This window comes from Lissotriton vulgaris, chromosome 8, assembly GCF_964263255.1.
Source record: "Lissotriton vulgaris chromosome 8, aLisVul1.2, whole genome shotgun sequence".
Classification (NCBI taxonomy): Eukaryota; Metazoa; Chordata; class Amphibia; order Caudata; family Salamandridae; genus Lissotriton; species Lissotriton vulgaris.
Genome location: NC_141696.1, coordinates 1,511,753,062 through 1,511,767,800, shown reverse-complemented (window position 1 = coordinate 1,511,767,800; position 14,739 = coordinate 1,511,753,062). Strand labels below are relative to the sequence as shown.

The following is a 14,739-nucleotide window of genomic DNA, read 5'->3' as shown; positions in this document are numbered from 1 at the left end:
CAGTTTCATTCAAGAGACCAAAAGGAGGGGAGGAGACATTCTGAGGATTAAACACCCAACTATACTGTAAAAAAAGCTCTTAGTGGACGGAATAAGGCCGAATGCAGAAGGCATTACACAGGAGGGGGATCTAGTCCTCTACAAAAATAGGCTGACCAGTGGTGTTGAGGTTTAATGTGAATATGTGCACCCTGATGCATTCACATCACAGTAACAGACTTACAGACCGAGAAACAGATCAGGGACGACATAATACAAGAAGTCACAGTACAGCTTGGACAGAAGGTGTGCCATATTAAAATGAAGCATGGCTGAAGAAGCCACTTCGCCACAGAGTAACGCTCATTTAGACAGTTGTCAGAAGAAGCAAACAAACTCCCACAAGGTGATATTTTTCTATTAGGAGTCCGCTAACACCATTGCTCAGGAAGTTCATACATGGGTCACCAAAGAGTTAGTCCGTGCTGATTCACACAACAGAACTGTCAAATGGCCCCTCTTTATGGGAAGACCAGGAGAGGTTACCTAGCCATAGGAAAGGTTCATTTACAGGCAGAACCGTGCCCGCCAGCAGGATCACAGGTGGTCCTCGTAGGCACAGCCAATAATGTTAAGTAAGGTGGGCTGCGTTTTTAGAGGAGCATGACGCAGGAGCGAATACACATTTAGTTATTGCTAGAAATACTGAGCGGGACTGACCCAAGGCGTCCGATTGAAATATGAAGGACAGTAAGCAATGTGTCAGTCTTCCTTTGTTGAAAGAAAGCAACTCTTTTTTTGCCACTCTCTGGTTCACCAACAGGAAGGTGAGCAGAATCTGTAGCCCTTCTGTCCTTCACAAGTGAGAATAAAGTATTTGCCAGTGGGGGAAATGTTCTTTAGGATCAGCAGTGGGGAAAAAGAGGAAGCATGTTCGAGATACAAGCAAACAAATGCATAATATAATGAGGTGCGGGTAATCATCTGATAAAACCGTTAATAGTTTCCACATTTTCAAGGTGCACATTGTCTCCAGCCAAACTAAACCGGGTCTTACTCCAGAGAAGGTTTATTTGATGTAGTGAGATATTTATTATTAGTGAACTTCTTTTTGACACTGGTTATTGCAAATTCCAGATATTAAATTAAATAAAGCAAAGTAAAATCTTCTGTCAATAAGCTTTTTTTATACAAAGAAAAAAACGTTCTTTCTTGATCTATTGTGGAACTACAAAAACTCAAAAGGCAGCATGGTGACTTAGACAATAAGGAAAATGCTACTTACCAGTATGCATCTGTTCTTGGCATGTAGAGCTGCAGAGTTGTACACTTAGCATTAGATCGCCACCTGGTATTGGGCTTAGATTATCATGTATGGCTACTGCCTAGAACTTACAGCAACCCCTCCACACATACCACCCAGGCAGCGTCCAATGTCTATAGAACACCTTACTCTGCTCAAACAAGAAGTTCTGTCACTTCTACAAAAGGACGCAATACAAATAGTTCCTTTACAAGAACAAGGAACGGGTTTACTTGCTGTACTTTCTAATTACCAAGAAGGACGGGACACCAAGACCAATTCTCGACCTCATCCCCTCAATCATTACATACAATCAGATAATTTACATACAATCAGATCATTTACATACAATCAGATCATTTACATATGATCACTTTACAACAAGTGCTCCCACTGCTGCAACAAGGCGATTTCCTTACAACACTACACCTAAAGGACGCCTTCTTCCACATTCCTATACATCCTGCTCTCAGGAAGTATCGAAGGTTTGTACTAGAAGGACAACATTACCAGTTCAAAGTCCTTCCATTCGGAGTGACAACGGCACCACGAGTATTCACAAAGTGCCTAGCAGTAGTAGCAGCACATCTCAGGAGACAACAAATACATGTCTTCCCTTATCTAGACAATTGGCTCATAAAAGCCAAGTCATTCAATCAGTGTGTTCAACACACTCAGACAATTCAAACATTGCACGACTTAGGGTTCACAATCGACTACACCAAGTCGCACCTGCAACCCTCTCACATACATCCATATCTAGGGGCTACAATAAACACGTCTACGGCTCTAGCGTATCCCAGTCCAGCAAGGATACAGAGCATTCAAGCCTTAGTCACAGCTTTTCAACAGCAACAATCTCTGCAAGCCAGAGTGTTCATGAGATAAATAGGCATGATGGCATCTTGCATCTTCATAGTACCATATGCAAGACTGCAAATGCGTCCGTTACAGGAATATCTAGCACAACAGCGGAACCAGGCTCAAGGTCAAGTAACAGACCTGGTGTTGGTAGACAGCCGAACACATCGCTCTCTGCAGTGGTGGAACACCAAAAACTTGACAAAAGGGCGGCTGTTCCTCGTACCTTTTCCACAGCTAGTGCTCACAGTAGACGCATCCCTCACAGGATGGGGAGCCCATCTCCTACATCATACAACTCAAGGACAATGGAACAGTCTACAAAAATTGTTCCATATCAACCATCTAGAGCTGCTAGCAATATTCTTAGCACTCAAAACATTACAAGTACAAGTACAGAACAAAGCTGTCTTGATCCGGACGGACAACATGACAGCCATGTATTATATACAAAAACAGGGGGGGGGGGGGGGGGGGGGGGGGAGGACACAGTCTACAACTGTCCCAGCTCGCACAGAGAATTTGGAGATGGGCCATTCCACAGAACATATCTGTTGGCAGAGCACCTTCCAGGAGTTCACAATCAGATAGCAGATCTGTTAAGTCGGCAGACACAACAAATTCACGAATGGGAACTACATCAGCAGGTTCTTCAACCATTCTTTCACAAGTGGGGTCATCCAGACATAGATCTGTTCGCCGCACACGAAAACGCAAAATGCCCAACCATCGCAGCCAACAATCTAAGGATGGAGCCGATGCCCATGCGCACTATCGTCCAAGGGAGGAGTCACCTATCTCGTGACTACAAAAACATCTTCCAAGACGACAACAACATGCAATCATCCGAGCCCAACACCAGGTGGTGATCTAATGCTAAGTGTACAATCTACAGCTCATATGCCTCGAACATAGGAATCCATCACTTAGCCCGATCATAGAACATGTGATGCTCGACATCCTCGAGTCTAGGGTGCACATTACTCCAACCTCGCACCTCAATTTATGGAACGGCAATGGATTTACATCAGAGCGTTCAAAGTAAAGTAAAACATTATCTATAGTTATCAACATGGTGGCCATATTTTTTTAGGCTGTCTCACCCAATCAAGAAAAGCATTACAAAGAGTCACATAAGAGGTGCGTCAGCTTGTGCGGTATCCGATCAATGCTTTTGTCATTTCCCTAACAGCTGTATCGCTGGAAGAGAAGTGCTCTCCTCAAGTGTCTGCTCCTTGTTTCAGCAGATGAAACTCAAGATAGGTTCTCGCCTTTTAGCAGTTCTCCATTTGCTTGGCCCGAATCTGCAGTTCATCTCCTTGCCTTGGGTCATCTCAACCCAGAAGAACCTTCTGCATGCGACGAGCTGCCTTGCTAGTCTCGTCCTCGGAGTCCGACTCGCTCTGCGAGGTTGAGCTGTTGCTGCAGGGAGAAGAGCATTCAGGGGAGCACAGGTAGTGCATCAGGGGGAGCCGATACTTCCCACAGAAATCAACAAACTTGATCTGTCGGACACAGCTGTCGAAGTAGACCCCTGCAGGATGGAAGGGACAGGCATTTAGTGATAAGAAAGTTCATTTTACTCCGGGGATGGAACCCTCTGCCTAGGTTCCATCCCCAGTAGTACCCTCTAACACAACAAAGAACCAGAAATGGAACATTACTGCGAACAGAGTAGCATCGGACAGAGGATTGCAATGCACTCTTGCTTGCAAAAGTCTGTTGTGTTCTGTAGCATGGAAGGTGTTAGTCAACACACACTTTCAGTTTAAAACAGGGATAATGAACTTGTACCCAAGCAACTATCTGTACATGAACATATCCATAAAGCCCAGCTCCCAGAAAGTCCTCTTTTAAAACAACCCTGCACACTGTTCATCTATGTTCTACTATGACCAACTAGAGGTTGAGATTAATGAACAACTTGTATGGATTAAACCAGACAGCAATGAACATCCCAAACTGTAAAGATGATGCATGTATGCCGCTTATTATTGTACTTCTGGAAGATGGCTAATAAGATCCTTGGAGGAGGATGCATGTTCAATGTCAAGAACATCTGCAAATAAAAGGTTAGTACCCATTAACAACGGTGTATCTAAGGGGACCATTTGAACATCTCCTGTGTTTAGGCACAAGTACTTTGCTAAGAAGCCTTTAAGTGTGTTTGTAGCAAACAAGCTTTCTCATAAAGTTTAATCAACCAGAGCATTCAATCTTGAACTTTGTTGCAGCATATAGTGCTGACATAAGGGATATTAAGCAGTCAACACGTAAAGCATAAACTAGTGTAAAGTAACAATTGTTATTTACAACACTTTGGTATGGGTTGGAGTGCTGTATAAAAAACAATTTGTCACCTACAGTGACAAGATGCAGGAAAGCTGTAAGCCTCCTTGGCTCCACTAGCGCATGCTTACAGAGGCCGTTCATCATTCTGTTGCTGGACGTGCTCATGACAATTCATATCAGTCAATCAATTACAGCTTTACAGTGCTAATTAATATTAAGTATGACATATCTTATATAACACTTCACACTGTACTTCTGTCATTTCTGCACACACTAAATAAGGATTATGTTACTTACCCTGTAAGCATCGGTTCTGTAGTGCTATAGATTCACATGCTTTGCATACTCCTGCCATCTAGTTTTGGATCCGGATGTGTGGAAGCCTTTCTTTGAACAGCTCTTTCGAGTCAAAAGTTAGAGTGGCTCTTCTTCTTGGTGATAATGTGTAAGGGCATCGATTCCATTGTTAGATTGTTTTTTCACAGGCAGGTGAGAATAGAGTGTAAAGTAAGTGTAGTAAGGAGATGTCCAATCATAGCAAAAAAACAGAAGGTAAAGGTAACTACAACAGCCACAGGTGTCCAGGGGAAGAGGGTGCATGCATGTGAATCTACAGTAGTACATGCCACAAACAGATGCTTATACGGTAACAATTTGTTTAAGGGATGTGTAGCTGTAGATACACATGCTTTGCAAAGACTAAAGAAGTGCTACTCAAAGCGGTGGCTATCCTGTGGGAGTTCCAGTTGTATGAAGTGTGTATGTAGCTCTGCCTGTCCTACATAGTTTGTGAAGTTGTGTGGTGTAGACCATGTAGCTGCCTTGCACATGTCAGCTAGTAGGAATTTCCAAGGAAAGCCATAGAAGCCCCCATTGTTTGAGTATTATGTGCTCTAGTGGGTGAAGGTAAAGTAATTTTGGCTTTAACGTAACATGTTTGAATGCACTTACCTATCCATCGGGCTATGCCAGATTTAGATATTGGCTTTCCTTGTGATGAAGCAAAAATGCAACAAAAAGTTGCTTTTCTTTTCTTAAAGTTTTAGTTCTTTCAATGAAGTACATGATGGCTCTTGACATCTAATATATGGAGATTCTTTCTGCAACAGAGTCTGGTTGTGTAAAGAAAACTGTCAACTCAATTGATTGGTTGAGATGAAAGTGGGAAGAAGACCTTTGGGAGGAAGTTTGGTTAGGTGTGAAGGACAACCAAGTCCCTATGACGTTGGAAGAAAGGTTCTTCTAAGGTTAATGCCTGGAGATCACTAGCACGTCGTAGTCATATAACGGCATTAAAAATGCCACCTTACAAGAGACAAATTAGAGGGGAGAGTTATATAGGTGTTCGAATGGAGGACCAATGAGTCTTGTGAAGAAAATGTTAAGATTGCAGGAGGGTGCAGGTGGAACCCGGAGTGGATTCACTCTTTTAAGAACCTCCATGAAGGCTTTAATAACTGGTACTTTGAATAAAGACAGGTGTTGTCTATTTTCCAGATAGGCAGCTACTGCTGCAAGATGTAATCTAATGGATGCGAATGTGAGCCCAGAGAGCTGTAAATGCATTAGGTAAGTAATAATGTTTTGTACTGTGGCATTAAATGGATTCATTTGTTTAGTGTGACAGTAACAAACAAATCTTTTCCATTTATCTGAATAGCATGTCCTTGTGGTACATCTACAATCTTCTTCGAGAATGGTCATACATTCACGTGGGAGATTGAGCGGACCTCAGGAGCCACATCACTAGGTTCAGTGTCTTGGGATTTGGGTGCCAGATTTCTCCATGGTTCTGCCCGAGAAGGTCTGGCCTGTAGGGGAGCTTCAGGTGGGGTACTACAGTCTAGTAGTGTGGCTGTCTGGCCCATGTGGGAGCTATTAGTATGAGTGTGAGATGTTTGCCTGAGTTTCCGAACCAGAAATGGAAGGAAAGAGAGGTGGTAAAGCTTAGGTAAAAATACCCTTCAACAATTCATCCATACAACATTGCCCTTGGATAGTGGGTGTAGGAGCCTGGAGGCAAAGTTTGGGCATTTTGCGTTGTTTGCGGCTGCAAACAGATCTATTTGTGGAAACCTCCATTTGTAAAAGTAGGGGGAGGAGGACTTGGAGGTGGAGTTCCCATTCGTGGACTTTTGGCCGCATCCTGAGGACATCCGCAAAGTCATGGTCTGTTCACAAGAAGTGTTCAGCTAACAGATGAATTTTGTGATGTAGAGCACAGCGCCAAATGGTCCGAGATATGCGAGAGCTGTGGAGAGAGCGAGTCTCCCTGTTTATGTAGATAGTACATGGTTGTATTGTCCATCCGAACTAGGACAACCCTGCCAATTAGGTATAGTAGGAATGCTTTCAATGCGGAGTGAACAACTTGAAGCTCTAGGTAGTTGATATGAAGAGCTTGATGCTTGGAATCCCAAAAACTCTGGTCTGTGGGGTCTTGTAAGTGTTGACCGCAGCATGTGAGTGATGCATCTGTTGTCAGTGCGATGTGGGGAACAGGGTCTAGAGAAGGCTTCCCCTTTAAAAGGTTATTGGTGTTCCACCATTGCAGAGAGGGACGAGTGCGGCTGTTTATCAACACTAGATCTTGTAACTGACCCAGTGATTGAGACCACCGTTGCTCTAGGCATTCCTGCAACAGGTGCATGCATAGCCATGCCTGGGGTAATATGACAGTGCAGGAATCCATCATGTCCAGGAGCCACACGATTGTTCTGTGATCTGCTGATTGGGTAGAAATTGGGAATTGAACATTTTGAATTCTTGCTGTAATGGTATAAGCTAATCCTATTAGTGAATTGAGGATAGCTCCAGCTGAATCTGTGGACGTTGAAGGTGAGATTTTGTTAAATTGACGCTGAAACCTAACTGATGAAGCTGATCTATGGTGGCATGAGGGTGTTGCTGGCATAGATGATGAGTACTGGCCTTGATAAGCCAGCTGTCTAGATAGCAGAAGACATGGATGTTTTGTCTCCACAGATGTGTTGCAACAACTGCAACTTGGTGAGTTAGAGGGGCAGGAATTGGTAGCGTTTTCCAGCTATCACAAATCATAGGTATTTGCAACAGGCTGGGTGTATTGGAACGTGGAAACAGGCGTCTTTCAGATCCGGGGCTATGAGGAAGTCACTGTGTTGAAGAAGTTGGCTCATGTCTTGGAGTGTGACCATATGAAAGCGCTCTGACAGGATGTAATGGTTTAGTGGCCTTAGAGTTAAAATGGACCGTAAAGATTCACCCTTTTTGGGGATTAGAGAGGATATCCCTTACCCATGATGGTGTAGACAGACTGGTTCTATAGCTCCTTTGGGAAGTAGAGCTTGAACTTCCTATTTAAGCAGTGTTTGATGTTTCAGTGATAGCCTGTGGGTGTAAGGTGGAATGTTTGGAGGTGTGGTGATGATGAGCGCTAGACAGTAGCCATGTTGGCTAATGTCCAACACCCACTGGTCAGATGTGATGGACTGCCATGTGGGTAGAAAATGTTGTATACGATCACGGACAGGTATTATATAGACAAGGGGGAAGGTGAGGAAGTCACTGTTTGTTGGTGGGCGTTTCACAGCATGGGAAAGCACGTTTGCCTCGACCTGTGGTATTGTTGCACCTGTAGGAGCATTTGCAGTAACCTCTGTTGGAGGAGTACTGATTTTGGCTACGTTGGTAAGAGGTGGAGGTTTCAGGAGTTGTGGTTTTGGAGCCCCCACGATAGCCGGAGCGGCAAAAGGAGCCCTGAGGTATAGCGGTCTGAAAGGCCCCTATGGATCTCGCCATTTGTCTTTTTAATTTTCTCTAGAGCCTCATCGACTTGGGGCCCAAAGATATTCCTTATCAAGGGTACATTTAAGAGATTTTGTTGTACCTCTGGCATGAAACCAGAATTACGCTGCCAAGCATGGTGGTGGAGCAGGATGCTAGTGTTAATTCCTTGTGCCGCTGTGTCCAAAGAGCCTAGCGCACAACGCATAGAGGTGTTAGATATAAGTTTGCCCTCTGCGACAAGTTCTTGTCTCCGTTTCCTGTGGTCTTCAGGGAGATGTTGGAGGAGCTACTCCATTTCGTCCCAGTGGGCATGGTCACACCTGGCCAGCAAACCCTGTGAGTTGGCGATCCCCCAATGATTTGCAGATTGGGCTGCCACGCTTTTCCCTGCTGCATCAGTGCATTTGAACTCCTGGGGGGGTGTTGTAATGTGCTTATTACTAATGCTGTCTCTCCACTGTGGTTCTCTCTCTGCCTGCTCAGCCTGATGTGATGTCACGTGGAATGTTGCGGTTGCTTTGTATGAGGAGAGATTCAGTTGGTGTGATGGGCTGAGCAGAGTGGACCTTGCTCCTGGTGGGGCATTACCAGAGATTACCAGATATTACTATTGATCTTCTTGTAACTGTGAACCTGTAGTTTACTTCAAGAATAAATCTTCTAACACCATCTACAAGACATGTCTGTGCCTCCTACTTCGTTTTAACACAGGCAACGATTTAAAAAGAACCCATGGAGTTACCTTGGATGGATTTGACTTTTGAAACTGAAGTAGATGAAGTAGCGCTTTTAATAAGGATATAAAGACTTGGAACTTAAAGACTTAAAGACTTCAAGTAAGTGGAATGGATGAAACTAGGCACCCCATATGCCCCACCAGTGACCCTGTCAACGGTCGCTCTTTGACTAGATTGTGCCAGTTTCTGTTTACCTGTTTGCTACCGTGGGAAAATGACTGACAGCTTCTGCTACATTGTCCCTGCATTGACTCAGACTGTCTCTTCAATAAGATTGGCAGTTGTGATGTGTGCTTAAGGAAAACTACATTTCAACTAAGCTGTTTTTTTATTTAATGCCTCATCACTCCAGTGGAAGTAGCGATGTGTGCTGGGCATTAACATCAGTATGGAAAGCAGCGATGCGCCATGGCTTTTATCAGCACTGGATGCAGTGATATGTGTAGGGAAAACTTGCATCCCTGTAAGGATTTGGTTGTATTTTTGGATATAAAGACTGCACTGTGAATTTGGGACTGAATTGAAATGCTCCTGCTATTTGTGTCCTCGTATTGTGCTCTCCCTAATTATCAAGTGACTAGACTTTGAGTGGAACCTGACATCGACTTGCTTTTTACCTTGCCGCATTTGGTTTTTTTTTCATGGGGGAGAAAGAAGACTAGCTGCATTTATACATATTTGATTTTCACATAGTTTTGGAATTGTTGTTGAGACTTAACATCGATTGTTTGTGCAACGGCGAGTGATGAACGTTGCCGTTTACCTTCAAAAAATGGTCGGAGCTTGGCCGAACTGCAGCGCGTGTTCTCCTCTCGTGAACAGTACCGCTGATGTCATACACAATACTTTCTGAAGAGTCTTGACGAGCCTTGACGTTACGCACAAGATATGCATGACGTGTGACGCTCATTCCCGTTGTTGTGCGGCCATTTTTTTCTTCACGTTTCCATGGTAACATCTCTGAAGCTCCAATACTTCTCCGGGAACTATGAAAACTACGTGTATATCACTGTTTTCAAGGAGATTGTTGTTTCCAAAGGCGGAAGATAATTTACTCGTCATGTGATTTTGAATATCACAGTTTTCAACACTTAAGGATTTTGGGCATTTTTAAATTTTGGAATTGATTTTAATATGGGGAGTATGTGACGTTTCCAAGCTATCAACAAGGACTCATCACAGTGTGGTTCTCGGGTGAGTCATCGCTCACCGGTGCTAGAGATTTATTAGCACTGAATGTTGTTGCGAGGGGGGGGGTTGCTCTGTTTTCTATTTATAGGTGATGGCAGTTATTTTTTTTTTCTCTGACATGCTTTGAGTTATAGTAAACTCGTTTGTGTATTGTTGTGTAGGCGTATGTCCTTGTTGTGACTGTTGGGACAGCATGGTTCTCTCATCCGGTAGCACAGAATGGGAACATTTGAGATATTGTCTTTTCTGGTTGCGCAGTATAGGAGGTGTGGTGTAGTGTTGTGTGAGTGTGTGTCCTCACCTTTATTGGTTGTTTTGTGTGTGCATTGCTCAGTATGTGGGGTATTGCGAGTCTGTCGTGGGTTTAAGGTTACCCCAGGTTTTTGATTTGCCTATTGTTATGTATTCATTTTATATAGGCTGTGTGTGATGTGATAACTACATATGTGGGGTAAGGGATACCCTAGGTTTTTGGTTTGCTTTGTCGTTTGTTTATAGGCTACATGGACTGTGTGTGACGGGTACACACATGGAGAGTTACCTCAAGTGTAGTGTAACTTCTCTTATCTGTTTAGATTTACCCTTAATTTTTGGGATTTCTGAGTTTATTCATACTCATTGTATTATTCGGGTGTGTTTGGGGTTAATAGGATACCCTAGTTTTGTTTTGGGTTAAGGGTTACTCTAGATTTTCAAGTTTTGTCTTGTGTTACATACACGTTACGTAGACTGTGTGTGATGGGTACACACGTGGGGGGTTACTTCTGTTATGTGTAACTTCTCCTATCAGTTTTGCTATTGTATTTTACCCTTGGTTTTTGACATTTCTGCAGCACTTTAGGAAATTTGTGCGCTTTTGGTTTCTTGCTATTTTTTTTTGTCTTGATCATTTTCTAGGAGAAGGTTGTAAGGATGTATTACTATGTTTTGGTGGTGCGTCCTCTTCTCCCTGTCAAAAGTGTGTTTACCATCTTGTTGCACTTTTGTGTTTATGATCGTTATTAAGGGGGAAGGATGTGTTATATATTGTTTTAATGCATTCTTCTTTTCCTGACTTGTGTGGGGAAAGGATGTGTTATATATTGTTTTAATGCATTCTTCTTTTCCTGACTTAATTTTCTGGATTTTATCTGCTTCTATTCCTGACTGGTGTATTCTCTTTCCAGACTTGTGCTTTTGTATTTTCTTTCCAGACTCGTGTATTTTATCTTCTTCTATTTCGTGATTTTTATCTTCTTCTGTTTCTATTGAATGTTTGATTATTAAAGGGGGAGATGTGTTGTAATGTGCTTATTACTAATGCGGTCTCTCCACTGTGGTTCTCTCTCTGCCTGCTCACCCTGTGGTGATGTCACGTGGAATGTTGGGGTTGCTTTGTATGAGGAGAGATTCAGTTGGTGTGATGGGCTGAGCAGAGTGGACCTTGCTCCTGGTGCGGCATTACCAGAGATTACCAGATATTACTATTGATCTTCTTGTAACTGTGAACCTGTAGTTTACTTCAAGAATAAATCTTCTAACACCATCTACAAGACATGTCTGTGCCTCCTACTTCGTTTTAACAGGGGGCATTACCGCTAACTTGCAAGTTTGCTCTTTGACGAGCGATATTGACTACTAGCGAGTTAGGTGGTACCTGTCCTCTGATATAAATGGAATCTGAGAGAGGGGGTTTGTATTTTTTTGCCCTCTTTTACAATTAACCCTGGGTGGTATTATTGGAGCCGTAATGGGGCGTTTGAAAATGTCGCCCGTATGATGTAACATACCCTTCAGGATAGTTAAGTTTGGGTGCCTATGTGTAGATGATAACGTTTTGAAAAGGAAATCCTCTTCTAGAGGTACTTTGTCTAGTAGGACGTCATGAAAAGCAGCAGCCCTGCCTATTAACTTCTAATATATGGTGGAATCATCAGGAAGTGATGGACGTGCAGGATATAGGCCAGGATCAGTGTCCCCTGGAGGGTCCACATCGTATGCGTTCCAGGGGTAATCATGTGGTGGTGTTCCAAATATGTAATCCCCTGCACCAAGTCCACCTATGTCATCAAAGTGGGATCCCTGAGGTGAGAAGTCTTGGGAGATCTTCAATAAAGTGTGGTTGAGATGGTGAATCTGGTGGAGGTGGTGATTGAAGTGGTAGAGGACTAGTTTTGTCCTTTTTTGGTGAAGTAGGTAAATCAATTGCCTTTTGAAAAGACCGCAGTCTTTTTGATGATGGCTGTGGTGTTGTAGTTGGCAGCCTTTTGGGGATCCATCCAGTCTGAGGCTGGATCTGCTTTTGTTTAGCGTCCAATTTCTCATGTAGTTTATGGAGAGTTGGTTTGACTGAGCTTTCGGCAGTCTTTTTCGGAGTCAGTCTGGAAGGTTTTGGATCTGAGCCATGTTTGGGTTTCGGCGCCGAAGATCCGCTTTGTGCCGAAGCAGTAGATTTAGAAGGTCAGCTCGGCACCGATGGGCGGGTAGGTGCCAGAGTTGTCTGTGCCGAGCCAGAGGGCAGGGCTTCTGAACCAGCCGTTCGATACCGACCATGGCCATGAGGCAGTGGTGGTCTGAAGGTCTCTTGTTCTAGAGGTGCTGTGTGTCTTTTCAAGTGTTCAACACAGGATTGAGGGGCAGGGGCTACACTTCTCATTGCTTCGGCCTTCAGTGTGATGTCAGTTACCTCGAAGTAGAGTTTGTGTTCGGATTGAGAACGGTCTTCAATAAAGAACGACTCTTCTGCTATAGAAGATTGTGGGTGGTTTTCTTCTGCACTGATGTCTCCATGGCCGAAGAGGTTAGAAGTGTCTTCGGTGCTCCTCAGCTGCATCTCAGGCTGGCGGTGCTCGACGGTCTCCAAGGGTCTTCAAGCGGAAAGGGTGACAGGCCTTGCAATCCGCCTCCCTGTGTACCGGTGACAAACAGGTTAAGATCAGATGTGAGCAAGACTGGGGGTATTTGTGTGGCAGTGGGTTGGGGGGGGGGAGAAATGGTAAGGCATCTGTTCCATTGCCAGCAGGGCCTTTTATGGAGGACGTGGTGGAGACAGAGTTCAGAGGCCCTGAAGGGGCCACAGAAGAAGCATGTCGACTCAAGTGATTGCCCCGCGATACGCACAGTAGTAAAGTGCGATCGAACAAAATACTGGTGCAATTTAGAGTGGATTGGGAACCGAAGAGCAATCCAGAACGGTCTCGACTTGGAGTGCAAGTACACATGTCTGAACCAGTCAGAGGAAATAAAACAATCTAACAATGGAGTCGATACCCATGCGCATTATAACCAATGGGAGGATTCCCCTAAACTTGTGACTCGAAAGACTTCTTCAAAGAAAAATAACTTGCACACATCCGCGGCAAACACTAGATTGCAGGAGTATGTGTATCAACTGCTGCACATGCCTCGAACCAGACGTTAATATTTCCCAATATAAGGAAATCACTGGGCCCAGTCTCTCTTTCCATATTTCGGCACTATGGCCTTTAGATCACCAGTTAACACCGAAGAATATTCAGCTCACCGAGACATGCCCTGGCATATTTGGTAGTATAAGGGATAAAAGGAGGGAACTTCCCAAATTAATATCATACAGTAGAAGAAACCACCCTTTCAACTACAGGTTGATCCGAAGCCAGTTTCTTGAGTGAGGCACTCCAATGCCGTACATAGTCTATGAGTGGAGGCGGACATGTTTATACACTGCAGGGAAAGCAAAGATTCACTCAAATTTCAAAAGTGCGAACTATAGCCTTGGCAAAGAAGGATGCATGGAGGCAAGTGATTTACAATCTCAAAGTCCTTTGGGACTTCAACATTTGTGCAAAGTACTATGAGCAGCAGAGTCAATCAGTTAATGAGGTTAGAAAAGGAAACTAGCCTCCATGCACCAGATTCAGGAGTGGAACAAAAACTTCTCCTGTCACTTTATGTTCCAGCGGGATCCAGCAGAAGGATTCCCACTTCGATGCCCAGCCTGCCCATTAACTATGTGCCCCCTAAACTAGTACCCATGTGTAGTTTCTGCCTATTCTGGCAAGAGCATGGAGAAGCCCAACCACATGAAATCTTGGTTGGGTGTTGGGAGGGAGGGAGAAACTGAATTAAAAACTTAGCACAAGGATATTCTTCTTTGTGGTTGCTTGCACTCTAGAAGTTGTTTGAATGCAACAAAATAGAATACGAATCACAGAAGCCAGAATCACCATAAAGGTAATTATTCCATACCCTTGAGTTCAGGTGCCATGTCACAGTCTCACTATGCCTGGTGTGCATCACACCACTCCCCTGTTTGTTGAATACGATTGCCCTACAATTGATGGCTTGCACCCAGTGAAAAACAGATAAACTGAGTCAACAAGCTTTTCCACATGACCGGCGAATAACAATCTTTTAAGCAAGTTGGAGTTGGGTTTTTACTGTTTTGACATTTGACCACTCTGTTTGATGCTTGGAAACACTTTGAGGACACACATATACGAATGCTTAACAAACTGACTTTTTTTTAAATGTCAATAATCAACAGAATGCCTCGCGATGCTCCGTTAATCGTTTCTCTAAAACCAACGCTTATTTAAGGAATATTGAGTGTTCTAATGACACAAGTCCAATGTATTGTGGGAATTGTAG

At 43.7% G+C, this 14,739-nt stretch overlaps 1 protein-coding gene across 1 annotated transcript in view; it reads right to left on the bottom strand.

Moving 5' to 3' along the window:
• Positions 1 to 1,047: 1,047 nt before the first annotated feature.
• The window catches only part of LRRC58 (leucine rich repeat containing 58), a 50,764-nt gene continuing 37,072 nt past the window's right edge, over positions 1,048 to 14,739 (bottom strand). Inside the window, exon 4 of the mRNA XM_086935630.1 lies at positions 1,048 to 3,677. Coding sequence (XP_086791756.1) covers positions 3,478 to 3,677 — 200 coding nt within the window. The 3' untranslated portion in view covers positions 1,048 to 3,477. The remainder of the gene's footprint in view (positions 3,678 to 14,739) is intronic.